Below are 14,749 nucleotides of genomic sequence, written 5' to 3'. Positions count from 1 at the left end.
TTGTGATGGAAAACTGTACTGATGGCGTGACTTCCACCCAGAGAAGGGAGGGGGGGGGGTCAGCTTGTGAAAAACAGTCAACACAGAAAAGAAAAAAGGATGTGGAGGGAGGGAGAGACAGTAAGAGAGGCAGTTTATTTATATATGTGATACCGTCTGTAATATAAAGTGAAGTAACTAAATGTGTGACAATAAGCACACTGATAGGAAAAATAAAAATGTTGCTCATGGTGGAAATTTTGAGGGTGGCGCGGGGGGACAGGGTGACAATCACCTTGGATACTTACCGATAATGCTGGAGCTCATGAAAGGTGTCGGGGACAATCCTTCATGGGACACTAATCGACTGTCACTCAAGTGATCACCATAATGAGGGCTGTCTGCGAAACCCTGGGGGAAAGAGATCACAGCATTAAGCACATTATTAGCCAGCTCTGCTAATTGAGTGCTATGACACTCCTCTAATTACTGAAGCAGAAACGGGCAGCACAGTTGGTCAACCGTTTCCTGAAACAATCAATTTCTTCCTTTAACACCAGTTGTTAAAGAACATTTTTTTAAATCTTGGATGCATTTCATTAATAAGCAAAGACAGCCCTGGAGATAAGTCAGTTTAAACACATGCATGTAAAATAATAAAAAGCACAACTTTAATAGGGCATGCATTTAAAAAAAAAATCAGATTCTTCTTCTTTCAGTAACCCAACATTGAGACTTATGTTTCTTACTTACAGAATACATTACGATACCATACTACAGCATTCTTTACGCTGATAATGACTGATAAATGGCAGGAGACGGATAGAGAGTGGATTGATTCCCAAATAGGATGCCCTGTTCCAACCTACACAAAATTGCCAAAAGTATGCAGACACTATACAAGCCCTCCTACATTGCATGGAAGGATTGAAACTAATATTGAGTTGGTAACAGATGTGTGCATGCTTCTATAAATGGTTTTAACTACATTTTAATTAGCGTTTGAAGATTTACTCATTCAGCCAAGTCGAGTAATAATGTAAAATGAGCAAGCTTGGTTTGTAGGTGGTGGGGTTGCGGTCAGGGCTCATGTACTTCCCATACCAACTTTGGCAAATTGTGTCTTCATGGAGCTTGCTTTGTGCACAAGTCTACCATTATGCTGGAGGAGCGTTGAGCCTCTTATATGCCTATCTCACCTACGCTGATTCACCGCGGGTTTTTGGCGCTGTGAGTACGTTTCTATCTTTTCGCGCGAAAAATTAAACATGTTTAATTTTTTTTGCTGGTCCTCGCGGAAGCTTGCGGTCCTTGCCAAACGCCAGCAGACCGTCGGTGGGCAATCGCAGCGACTCACGGTGCCTAACTCCGCATCTCACCACGAGTCAAACCGCATAGGTAAGATAGGGGTATTAGTTGTAGTGGACTAAAACTCATTTATGGTCAGTCATACACCACATTCTCATATATTTAATTTATTTTTATTTGTACAGCGCTTTTAACAATTGTCATTGTCGCAAAGCAACTTTACACAATCAAAGAATTTTTACAATTCTTTACACTGAACTATGCAGATCCAATATATAACAATAGAGGTAACCATCCTGGCTTGTCTTACGTAGTCTTGAATCACACTGACTAATACAGCTACACATACAGCACTTATCCACTGGACATGGTAAATTACCCATAACCCTTCATGCTGTCCTTGTTTCCTCCAGCAAGCGAGCCATGACATATTTGAGTACCCATGTTGAATTTGGTTATCCTTCTTATCCAGGTACAGATGTGAGCGAGGGCATATGGGTGAAGGTAAAAATAGTTCCGACCATCAATTGATCAAACAGTCGTCGCAGAACTGTCTTGATTAATGTCTCTGCCTCCAACTGCTTTTCGACCAGTGCAAAAATCTCCAAGAGTAGGTTAATGTAGGGCATGCCAAAGTATGCAAGTATGTTTAAAAGTTCTTGGGAATTTATGAGAACACAATTTCTTAAAATTTTGCACTTTTAAACAAGTTATAATTTATACCATTTCCTTTTGATCTGAGTAAAATCCACAATTATTGCTGTTAATACACAAAACTTTATACCCTTCACACGATAAACTGAAGCTAAACGCTTGGCTGAATGTCCGGAAAAATTGTGACAAAAACACTGCAGATTCAGCTTCAGAAATAACATGATTGGTTATATATTCCTTCTGTTATAGTTTGCATCAAACCCATTTGTATCTCCACTAACAACTAAATTAAATAGGACCCTTGGCTGCATATGGCCCTAAATTAAGTGAAAGTTTTCTGCTCTTAATTTTCAAATTGGCACACTTGCGCATGGGTTTGCATGCTGGAATTATCCAGCAAATTACATTGTGCTTGCTAGATCACTCTGTTAGAAAAACACAGCACCAAAATGCACATTTGAATGTCACATGAGGTGTGCCAGTATTCATTTTAAAATAGTTCATTTGAATTTTAAACAGTACTTTTCCTAGGTCTTCATTTGTTGCTGAACACAGAGTTATGCACCATGTAAACAAGCATCACTGTAAGGTATTACTTAAAGACAATTTCAGTGTCTGGGATCACAAAAACGTTGCAGTGCCACCAGTGCAGGTTTTATACTTCCAGCTGATACTGTACTGACCCATAATTCAACAGTGCCTTTCTTATCTTATAGAATTTTATAAAGTCTTTCATAAGAAGCTATTTAACATCAACCCATTATGAATAATAAGGAACTCAGCCTTTAGGAAATTATTCAGCTCATTATTTATTATGACGACTACTGTGTGGTCTTATATAAAGTGCTTTCAAATCTAACATACAAAATTATTTCTAATGTGCAATTTTTTGAAATAATTTCATGAGGTAAAATTATTGACAGCAGTTCATCCAACCAAGGTGCCTGCAAAAACACCCACACACTCCCTCCTTCATTCTTCTGCAGCTAAACACTGCCCCTTTCATGACTGTTATCAGCTTCAGGGCCTTGGCTCTAAATATCGGTCACAGTATGCTCCTTTAAAACTCAGGGCTCCCCATCATAAAAGAGACTCTGTAGCTGTTCTAATCCCAGACCCTGTGAAAATCTGTCTGCCGCTGCACTTGCAAACAACATTAACTCCCTCTGGAGTCCCAGAGCAGCGGCTGCTTCCTTTTTCTATAGACCTTTTCCTCTCTCACATCATATTCTCTACATTCGACATAGAGTAAGTAAAAAAAAAATACATTAAATCTTATTAACCCTTTTTTTTTTTTGGTAAACAGTCGTTGGCATGGAAATTTCAAAAAGCAGGACAGCGCTGAAAGTGCAGATGCAATCCAAAAATTCCACTCCATTTCATGTTCCTGCCAGGACACCATCCGTTAATCATACCATGATCTGCTTTACTAGAGGAAGAGATCTTTCCTAATCAAAAAATCAGTTATTTCTTATGCAGCAATCCATAAATATATTAGAAAGGAAAACCGGTGAACCGGCAACAGGATTATGGCCGGCCATGGCTCACTGGTGCACTAGGGAGCAAAGGCTGGTCCGTATAGAAGAGGTAACAAGCTCAAATTGAGGAAAGGTTAATGCAGGTTCTGATAGCAATGTGTGAAAACACACAGGTCATTACTGTTTGGTGGCACAAAATCTTTAAAAAAATATCCCAAAATATAGGGATAATTATCAGGATATTTACATATTCAGAATTGCAATACAAATCAAATCAGCACCTAGGTATCTTGATATCTTATTGGGTGATCCCTGGTGATTCATATCCATTTTATTTTCATTCATATGTATGCGAATATGATGACATAGCAGCTGAGTGGTTTGAACTGTTGCCTTGCACCTCCAGGATCAAGCTTCGTTTCCCAACCCAAGTCTGTGTGCATGGAATTTGCAGGTTTTCCCTGTGCTTGTTGGGTTTCCTCCAGTTTCCTCCTACAGTCCAAAGACATGCAGGTTAGGCTAAGTGAAGTTTACAAATTGCCCATAGAGTGTTAATGACGGGCATTGAGCTGGCACCCTGTCCCCTTAAGTAACTGCCACAGAAATGACCGCTATATCTCCAGGTGGCAGGCAGACAAACCAAAATACCAAAAATAATAATCTTTTTTTTTTTTAACTGTAGATATATATTACATGTACACACACACTCACATACGCGCACACACACACTCGGCTTGCTTCAGTTTTGTGACCCGGAGCTGACAGCTGCCAGAACGCCTGAAAAGGACAATACTTCGAAGGGGAAGGTCTGCAGGAATAAGCTAGATAGAAGGGGTGAATGAGGGAGTGCAGGAGGAGTTTCTGCTCCTCTGGGACCATTAGATCATCAATCACGCCTGGCTCATCATCTCAAAATGCACCATTTTCCTGTGGTCCCTGCGTTTATGTGAGTGTGCCTGTGCGTGTGCGTGTGTGTGTGTGTGTGTGCACATGCTGTCACTGTCCTGTTATAGCTGCCTAAACAACTGTCAAATCACTGCTTAAGCATGCAGGCCAACACTCCAGCAGATGACCCAGTCGCTTGATGCAACGTTTAAAGAGTTCTCTCTCGCCAGAGTTCTGTGTCCAGGTGAACGTTAGCCTGCGCTGTAACATTTGGGGGACAGGTGATAGGAGTATGATGGACAGAACGAGGCATTAGGAGATGGCAGGGCACGGATTGGGCTGTCAGACCGGAGGCCTGCGGCCGTAGCTGCCCAGAAGCCGGAGACTGGCTGCTGGCCAAGGTCAGCATTCAGGGACTGGAGTCTGATCCCAGCCCACTAATCGTACACACTCTCAGCAGAGGGACTGAGACAGAGAGAACGAGCAAGCGAAAGAGAGAAAGGAGAGAGGAAATTCATCCTTTTTTCAGTTGCTTAAAAAAGGCAAGTGCGACAACCACAGAAAACGAGGCACAAATGATCTCACAGGGGCTAGAGGGACAAAATTTTCTTTCCATGCTAAAGAAAAATTAATGAATAAACGGCCTCTCGCTATACTCGTTTATCAGATGAGAGATTAGAGTTTCTGCTAAACCTCCACACAAGTGCTGTGACACATGAAGATGCTGATAAGATTTAAACATGCCGTATACACTGCAGGGGAATTCTCTACCTGCTATTGAGCGGCTGTGGTTGATCTCTCTGATAGCACTCGATGAACAAACCACAAGGGGATAACGGCCGCGATTAAGGATGGTTCTTGTTTGTTTTTTTTATCTGGTGGATTGTGAAAGTGGTTGATATCTGAAATGAGTGATGAAAACCATGTGTAACTGAGGTATACGTAACAGTTTAAAAGGACAGGTTACAGACACAGACACTATCATGCCATGTATGATAGGTATGCAGATTTTCTTTGACTTGTCAAATGCCACACAAAAGGCTGTCTGGGAGAGAAGTGGCCATTTGTGCTGCGTGCACCGTTTAGGAGATGCTATTGATTATTCCGGGTCAGGCTCTTAGGCAATGATAAATGATTATAGACCCTACACAGCATGCAGCCTTACAAATCAGTGCTGGTACATTGATCACATGTGATTGTGGATGTGTGTGTATAAATGTAGACCTGTTTGAGAGACAGTTCTATGAAGGAGTGGAACAGCTGTCTGCTCACTGATGCCCGCCCCCTCCATGTCAGTATCGTTGATTTATATGCACCTAGAGCAAAGAGATCTCAAGCATCTCCAACTTATAATTCAAATCAGGCCGGCGCCAGAGCCGTAGCCTGTAGATGTGCATTGGGGAAGGGCACTGAAAAATAAACAAGGTAACGTGGCATGGGAGCCTCTGACATTTGACTGATCTTTGATGGGAAGTGACAGGAGAGTGACATTAAATGAAATTCATACAGGGCACCCAGAACAAACCAATGTGTACAAGACAAACAAACAAATCGAGAAACAGAGAGATCTTCACACTCTGGTACAGATGCGTGCATCTGTGTGTGTGTGTGTGTGTGTGTGTGTGTGTGTGTGTGTGTGTGAGAAATGAAATAAGGCACAAGCCTTTGGCTGACTCTATTTGCATGCATGGAAATCTCAGCTTATCACAGATCTGAAATGCATCCATGATTCCATTCCAATTACACAGAGCTATATTTCCAAGCCTTGGAAACGTAACCAATCGTTATTTAGAGATTCCATATCTAGCACCTACAATAACATCAATCATTATCATTTAAAGTGGTCTGCTGCATTTGCATTTTTATTTATAAATGCTGGGCCCATAATGCATGGGGATATTAGTAATAGAAGGAGTAGTAAAGATGCAGTAAGCATTTATTTACATATGTATGTATTTATTAATTTATTTATACCCCTAAAAAATATTCGATGTACATCATTTAAGTTGAAACTTTTTTCTTATTTATTTTTAGATATTTATGAATCTAAACACATAAATGTGATCACGGCACTGGTGGCATGATGTTGGGAGCTGGGCAGTAGAAGAGAAAGCCCAGTGTTGTGCTAGACGAAGTAAGATTGAGAGACAGAACAAGAGAGACGGATAAAGAGAAAGAAAGAGAGCGTGAGAGAGATGTTCCTTACCCTGGAGGACTCGTCATAGGAAGGGCTGGACTGGCCACCTGCGGCCCACGACGCCTCGGATGGCCTCTCATCTATACCTGTCAAAAGAGTAGATACACATCTCCATCATCCTGTAATGCTCTACTGTACTAAACGCTACACGCAATACAAAACAAAAATCGACGAAAAATTATTTAAAAATTTTTAAAAAACGGCTCAATTGCAGAACACTGACATATTAGGGCCGAATGATTTCATTAAAAAAAAAAAATATATATATATATATATATATATATATAGATAAAAGTTTTTTGAACATTGCGATTATTTTGACACATGTTGTCCTTGTGGTTTAAACTATTAAATGTACCATCTGGTATTCATAGCTCGGTTAAGATCATATAACGGCACAAATGATCTCATTAAGAGGATGTTTGCCAATATTTATTTATCACCTTAAAAAAAAAGTATTTGAAAAAAATATCCAAACATTTAAATATGATAAACTCTACATTAAATTCCTGACTATATGTATATTACCTGTAACCAATGTGCAATGTTTAGAAATTAAATAATTTAGCAAATTCCACAATGTGATTTAAAATAACTGTAAAGCACCATTATATATCCAATATTAAATCAAACAATTTAAGGTAAAACAAATCACAATATAAAAAAAAAACTAAACTAGAGTAAAAAAAAACAACTAATAAAACAAATAAAAACAGCCTACCTAAAGCAGGCATCATTAAGAAAAGAAACAAACATTGCAGTCTACTGTCTAATCCATTCAAAACCGTGCCTTTACAAATCGTGGTACGTCATTTATTCTGCTTTACATAAATCACACTCGGATACGTGTTGCTCCCCGGCACACGCTGGCGTTCGTACGCGAGCAACCAGGCCGCTCTGATTTGGCAGTGATGTATAACTCAACCTCATCAAAACAGCTGAGCACTGAAACCTGATGAAGCTCATATTTTATGCAGACTCGTGGCTCAAAGACAGCTACAGAGAAACACACACGCACGCACTCACGCATGCGTAAAATAAATAAAAAATATGAAATAAATAAATAAACGTTGACAATTGAATAGATTCAACATCTGGTATGTGATGAACAAATACAATATCTCGTTCTCGCAAAATTGCGTTTTCTGAAGGCTGTTGAGTAAAGATATATGAATCTTTGTGTCTTTGTGCTGCTTGAGCCAATATTGTTTCGAAGGTAACAACATTCCGTTTCACAGTCTCGGCCGCAAAATTGCGTCAGAAAAACATCAATATCGCCCTGAGTTATTGATGATCCATCTCACCGGAGCATGATATTTGTCGTTTTATTTTACTCGGTTAGAACATACAAAACACATCAAAGTGAAATAAAGAAACTGAAAACCCAAGTACTGGAATTACAAAAGAGAAAACTGTGAACAGAGATGAGAAATAACACAACTCTGATTCATGCAGGATCAACAACATGATAAGCCTTACTGGCTTGTACTGCATGGCTGGACAGGCCATGTACTAAATAGCAACTATGAGCTAGGAATTTGCATAGGGAGCACAAACAACAGAGCGAGAAAACCAGAGGGAGGGAGTGAGTGTGCAAAAGAGAGGGAAAGAGACAGAGAGAGCTTTTTTTTTTTTCCCTAAAGGCCTATAGCACACAATCAGAGTGTGTGGGCAAAGACTGATCTCATGCCAAAGACAATCTACAGGCCAAGCTGTCTGTGCAGCACTCCTGCAAAGGAGACGTTGGCCTTCACAACCCTGACTGAGGCAGGCATTTTCTCCTTCGCTACTGTAGGAAAGAAAGATCTGACCACAGCTTTACATCAATAGCATGCTGTAAAGGAAAGAAAAACGTTACAATATCAAGGAGACAAAGAAATGATAATGTGCATGTTTGAGTCGTCTTGTGAAACAGAGCAATAAAACCAAACAAGCCTCCATTTTAAAAAACAAACCTTGGTCTGAAAACAGAAATCGGGCTGGGTCACTCGTTCGCTTTCACCCAGTCAGATTTGGAATGTGTCAAAAGGACATGTGTTCTGTATTTACAGCGGAGGAAATGACCTCACAGGGAAGTCCTTCTCAGAGGAGCGCAAAGGAATTCGGTCTACATGTCTTTACGGCACTTTTATTTCTGCAAAAATTATTAAACAAACGTGTTACATAGATTTCGAACCAACAACTAACTCACACACACTATTTATTTTATAATTTTTCTTTTTAAAGAAGCTTTGGCTGGAAAGTAGCAGACTTCAACTCAGAAAGAGAGCGAGAACAAGAGAAGGCAAGAGAAAGAGAGAGAGATAGTGTGCGTGAGAGTGTGTGCGAGAGAGGGAAAGAAAGAGAGAGAGAGAGAGAAAACTCCCCCTTTCCGTGGTTTGTTCTATTATGAGTCAGCTGCTCGATTTATCCATCTGCCAAATCACAGAGCGCCAGTCACGAGGCTCCAGTCACCAAGGTCAGGCATTGAAAGACGATTTCCAAACCACTCATTTAAAAAACGCTCGTACACCTGAACAGCAGGTTAAGTACGCCAGGCTCTACCTGGCCTGCACTCACTTTCTGTGGTTATGAATCAGTTTTACAGCTGCACTCATGTTCACAATGGTGTGTAACAGATTTGTAGCTTGGGCCTCCCTGTGAAAGACTCGTTGCACGTGGGCTTGTCGCGGCACTATTACGGCGCAACAGCTCCACGCTGGCAGTGTGAGAGGGACACATGTTCCACTCCTGTACATGCTGATGGCCCTAAGTCTGTGCCCAGCGCTCGCACTCATCCCTGTGCCAATCTTTACATCTTTCTGTGAGAAAGACTGAGACAACAGTGTGTAATGGGTAAAAACATTCCCCATACAAAAACCTTGATGTGTTCAAGTTATTGATCATCTATTGACCAGTATTCCATTTGCAAACCCAGGGTCTGCATCTGTTGAGCAGCACATACTCCGTTCCTGTCTCTTGCCAGCATCTAATGTGCATCATGTAGCCTGTCTTTATAATTATTTCAAAGGCGTAATTTTTTTCATGCTTAATTATGAAAATTAGCTCCAAAATAAATGCAAATTATGCATGCCTAAGCGCTTCTACCTAACTGCCGCGGATTTTGTGCTCTCGCCCGGTGCCAAAGAGGGTTCATTTACATGCAGTGTCTGTTGAGAGCAGGATTTAAATATGGATTTAACTTGGCACAGTGCTGCCTTGTGAGCAAATCTTTGTCTTTCTTATTTCAGTGGCTAGAAGGCATGAGAGATTTTTATTAAGAATTTTCCTTCTATCTAAAATTTCACTTTTTTTTAATTAATAATGGCAGGATCTAAGGCTAGCTTTATTTATACAATCTGTAAACAATTAGCCTGAAGGTGTCCTCATGATAAAGCCATGACTGTGCGAATAGGAAAGAACATCTAAAAATGAAACCTGTATAAATGTGTGTCAAGAGATGAATATTCGAAAGCACACGTATTCGGCCAGCTGCTCAGATACGAACATGGTTCAGAAAGTTAAAGTGACGGTCATGATGAACCAAACACCCAAGCTTTGCTTTTCAGCCTAAACATTGAGTGTAAAAGCGGTCAAATCACAGCCAACTTACTGTGAGGAAGAAACGTGTAATATCCTTAACGTTTCACACCGAAATACTCTTGCATGAGAACACAACCTTGACTGGAAGGCAAATATTTCTCTTGGCAGAGATCGTTTCTCTTCTGGGTTTTAATCGCTAAACAGGTGTCCACGTCCCTTCACACAGACTTACAGTGTAACGAAGAAAAAAAAAAAACAGCAATGGAGCAATTACTCACACCGCTTATGTGCTCTGGCACTCTAAAAAAGCAACACAGTCAGGGCTTTGATTGACCGCTGCCGGCTACCACGTTGAAACTGCGCACGCCAGACGTGACATCACTGAAGGGTCGAGTCGTTTCACGGGACCTGCTGCTTGCCAAATTGCCATGGAGTCAGAACCTTGCACTGGTAGAATAGATGGACATTGCTCGCGGGATCTGCTATAGAGATGCAATCGATGCAGATCCACGGCGAGGAGAAGAAATGATGCGGCCTGTGGCTGAAAGAGCATTACCGTTTCTTTCCTTCGTTCTGAGTCATTTGAAGGAAGTATATGGAATAAAACCTGCAGTCTAAATCTAAGATTTGCAAGTCTTAAAGAGACTTCGCTCTCCATTAACATCATCACTATCACCCTGTAAAATAACCAAATAAAGTGTTCTAGAAGATCCTAGTTTACACTATTAAAAATAACATGTGCGTAGTGGAAAGAATCAACCCAATAAAATTGACTTAAACATCTTGTTTATACTAATTAAAAATACTTGGATTTGTAAATAATATTTGCACGAAGTCTTCTGGATTATACATTTTATGATCATATTTCATAGTGGCATTCATTTATTTACCATCAGACACAATAGTCCATAATAATCGTGATTTTGTTAATCACTAACATCGGCGAAGATTCCTCCGCATCATTTTCTAGTGATTTGCATGTTTAATGTGATTGGCTTCATGTTGTGACATCACAAACTTGGATTTAATAATTAACTATTTGACGAGGAAGTTTAAAAGCATGAAATATAAAAAATAAACTCACAAAGCCATCATGTCTGAGCCATCATTCAAAAATAAACACACACGCAAACACGCACCGGGATTACAGTAATCTAAAACTGTGTGTGGGGGAGCACTAGAGCATTGATGTGTGTCATGAAAAAAGAAGAAAAAAAAATGAGTAGAGAATGTGAAGTGCAGGATGTTGGTAGCAACTTGATGAAGTGCGCTGGTGGTGGCAGGGGAGTTTGTCATGACTACGGCATCGTCTTCATTAGACCAGTCTCCTGCTTTCCAAACTGCAGACTGCCACACAGCGCTGTCTGTCACTTTCACACACAACAAGCCTCCTTAGTGAGACACGCACACACCTTTCATACATGTATTAAACACAAGTGCTCACACATACACGCACAAGCTCTCCACATCATGCATATATCTAATATAATCCCTGCGCTAATTATGGAAGGAAAGTGTGTGAGGATGACTCAAAGGAAAGAAAAAACAAAAAAAAACATCTGAAAGCAGAACAGGTTCATTTTCCTATGCAAAAAAGAAACTATTTTGATCAGCTCACTTCCAGGAAAGTTTCTGATCATATAAAAAGAGAAATATGTCTGGCCGATTGGACCAGTGATTTGCCTGGTATCACATAACAATAATACAATTGGTATATTATGAGTAATATTAGCAGTGATTAGTGTAATTCTTTTTTTAAATATTAGATACACATAGTCACAGCGCACCTTGTGTTATCACATGTTCCAGGACTCACACATTTACGCACACAACAGTAACCCGTAAACAGTGACTCAGTAAGTTTTGCTTTTAATCAGTTCTCAAAATTTTGCAAAAAAGAAAAATCAATAGAACACTAAGCAAAGTTTTATTATGACTATTATTGAACCACTAAAATATAAAGCTCAATATTTAAATGTGTACAGTAATATTTTGCCCATATATTACCTTTATAAAGCTTTTATCCCTGACATCCCCCCCGCCAACACCGGGGTTAGCACGGGACTTTATGCTGTTGAGGTTTAGATTAAACCTATTATTTCATCAAACAAACTAGTCCGATATGTGCAAGTACTCAAGAACAAACCTGATTTCTACAAAGCGCAACTTACTGTCAAGTGTAAAAGTTAGTGCTTCACTTCTTTTAGGCAAATACAACCTCAGATGAACAACATAATATAACTTTTTTTACTGTGCCATTGTTTAACCAAAACAAAGCCAAAAGGAAGAAAATAAAAAAAAACATGGAAGTCATACTAAGTACCCCTTTACTGCGTCCACAGAATTTAGGAGAGTAAGTTGCAGGCAGGTGCTGCTAATCACCAGTCCCTGATTAATTGATCATCAGCAGGTGTGCAGATCTCTCTATATACAGAAGTTTTGGCAGTCTGACAGTTAACACACAATGCCAAAAAGGAAATTCATAAGCAATGGTCTTAGAGAAGCAATTACTGCTGAATAATTTAATCTGGAGAGGGCTATAAAACCATTTCCACATAAGTTTAACATTCTACAGTGAGAAAGAGTATTCACAAGCATTCAAGACAGGAGTGAATCTTCCCAGGAGTGAATGTCTGAGCAAATTCAAGGACAGACCATGAAGTGTCAGAGAAAACCATACAGGGCACACACTGAGCATGCTACATGGCAAATCCATGTCAGCACAATTAAAAGAAGACAGAGCAAGTATGGTTTGCTTGGCAGGGTTGGCAGGATAAATTATAAAAATTTAAGAATAGAGTAGAATAAAAATTTCTATTTAAAAAGAACATGGAAGCATGACTGAGTTTCGCAAAACGGCATATGAACATGTCCTATGAACAGATGAGACCAAAATGGACTTGATGCCCAGCGCCATGTGTAGTGAAACCAAACAGCAATATTTCAAGAGAAATACCTCATACACACCATCAAGCACGGCAGTGGAGGAGTGATGATTTGGTCTTGTGTTGCAGCCACAGGACCTGGGCACCCTGCAGTCATTCAGTTGACCATGAACTGCTCTGTATACCAGAATATTCTAGAGAAAAATGTGATGTCAATGTGCGACATCTAAAGCTTGAGCTAAACTGGATCATGCCTTAGGACAATGATCCAAAAAGTAAATCTACATCAGGATTGTTCAAAAAGAAAAGAACCAAGGTTTTGGAATAGCCTAGTCAAAGTCCAGACCTCAATCTAATTGAAATGCTGTGGCAGGTCCATAAGAGAGCTGTGCATAAGTGAATGCCCAAAAACCTCAATGAACTGAAGCAATGCTGTAAAGAAGAATTGGCCAAAATTCCTCCACAGCGATGCAAGAGACTGATAGTTATAAAGAATATTATTACTTCAAGATCTTCCTGCTAAAAGTGGATCTACAAGCTATTGAATCATGAAAGGTACTTAGTCTTGCACACATGATTGTTTTTCCTATTTGGCCTCATTTTTGTTAAATAATTAATAGCCCAGTGAACAAAAGTTTCAGAATGTTTTTGTTCAACTGAGGTTGTACTGGCTTAATACTGACATGCCTTGATCAGATGATTTTTTTATTTATATTTAAACAGGAAAAAAAAGTTAAAAGAGAAGTCAATAACTTTGCACATGACTCTAACTGTTGACATGAATACTGATCTAATAAGATATGTATGTACATTTAATTAGAATGTAAATTTTCAGACACATGCAAAGTTGTTCTGCTATAAAAAATAACAGAAGATCGAGAAGTATTTTCTGAGAAATCACGCCTTCTGCTTTGGAATTGGGTACAATAGTTCAGTCTCATGTGTGATTGGTTAGATGATTTACTACATGTGAAATTTAATTAAATCAGTGCACCTTCCTCAGCCAGAGACCCAGTGAATGAAGAAATAATTTACTTATTAAAACAAAAGAGAAACAATCAGATCAAGTGTTCACATGGCTGATATTTATTTATTAAATGGATTATTATTTGCTTACATTTTGAATGAAGATTTATTTGAATCAAGCCAGACTGTTTTGAATGAAGTGTTTACATGATGGAGCTTTATTCTGATTTGATTATTAGTGGAATATTAAGGTACATGTAAACGTAAGAAAAATGAGTGTAAGAAGAATCAATCCTAATTCCAATATATACACATTCACACTTTTGCAAGATGTATACAATTTGCAAGATGTATATAATTTTTTAAAGAAAACATGAATGAGAAAACAAATTTTATTAATGTCCGAAGTTCATATGTAAGACATAATAGAATGACACAATCAAACAGAACACGACAAGGAAATTAAGGAAATAATCTCTGTCCAAAAGTTTGCTTAATATCATGTATTGCCTTCTTTGGCATAAATGAAGGCATGCAGTCTTTTGTACTAATTTTGCATGAGGTCCTTAATTTTCTCAGATCGTATAGCGGCCCATTCTTCTTGGAAAAATGCCTCCAGTTCCTGTAATTTTTTTTGGGTTATCTGAAATTAACTGCATTAGTCTTGAACTTGGCCTTGTGCTTTGGAACATTATCAACATTGGAACATCTAAAAGTGTCCCATGCACAGCTTTCGTGCTGTAGAATGCAAATTGTCTGCCAGTATTTTCCGAAAACATGCTGCATTCTTCTTGCCATCAATTTTGACTAACATCCCTGTGCCACTGGAGCTCACATAGCTCCAAAACTTTAGAAATTCACCATCATGCTTTTTA

General features: G+C 39.3%; 1 protein-coding gene across 6 annotated transcripts in view; it reads right to left on the bottom strand.

The window, feature by feature from the left end:
* The window catches only part of tcf12 (transcription factor 12), a 91,648-nt gene that overhangs the window by 62,036 nt on the left and 14,863 nt on the right, over positions 1–14,749 (bottom strand). For all 6 annotated transcript variants that reach the window (XM_053492097.1, XM_053492100.1, XM_053492094.1 and 3 more), the window contains 2 exons: positions 6,511–6,587; positions 288–390 (listed from right to left, as the gene is read on the bottom strand). In XM_053492097.1, coding sequence (XP_053348072.1) covers positions 288–390; positions 6,511–6,587 — 180 coding nt within the window. The remainder of the gene's footprint in view (positions 1–287; positions 391–6,510; positions 6,588–14,749) is intronic.

This window comes from Clarias gariepinus, chromosome 3, assembly GCF_024256425.1.
Source record: "Clarias gariepinus isolate MV-2021 ecotype Netherlands chromosome 3, CGAR_prim_01v2, whole genome shotgun sequence".
NCBI classification, from domain to species: domain Eukaryota; kingdom Metazoa; phylum Chordata; class Actinopteri; order Siluriformes; family Clariidae; genus Clarias; species Clarias gariepinus.
The sequence above is the reverse complement of the archived record's forward strand: the minus strand, read 5'-3'. Positions and strand labels throughout refer to the sequence as shown.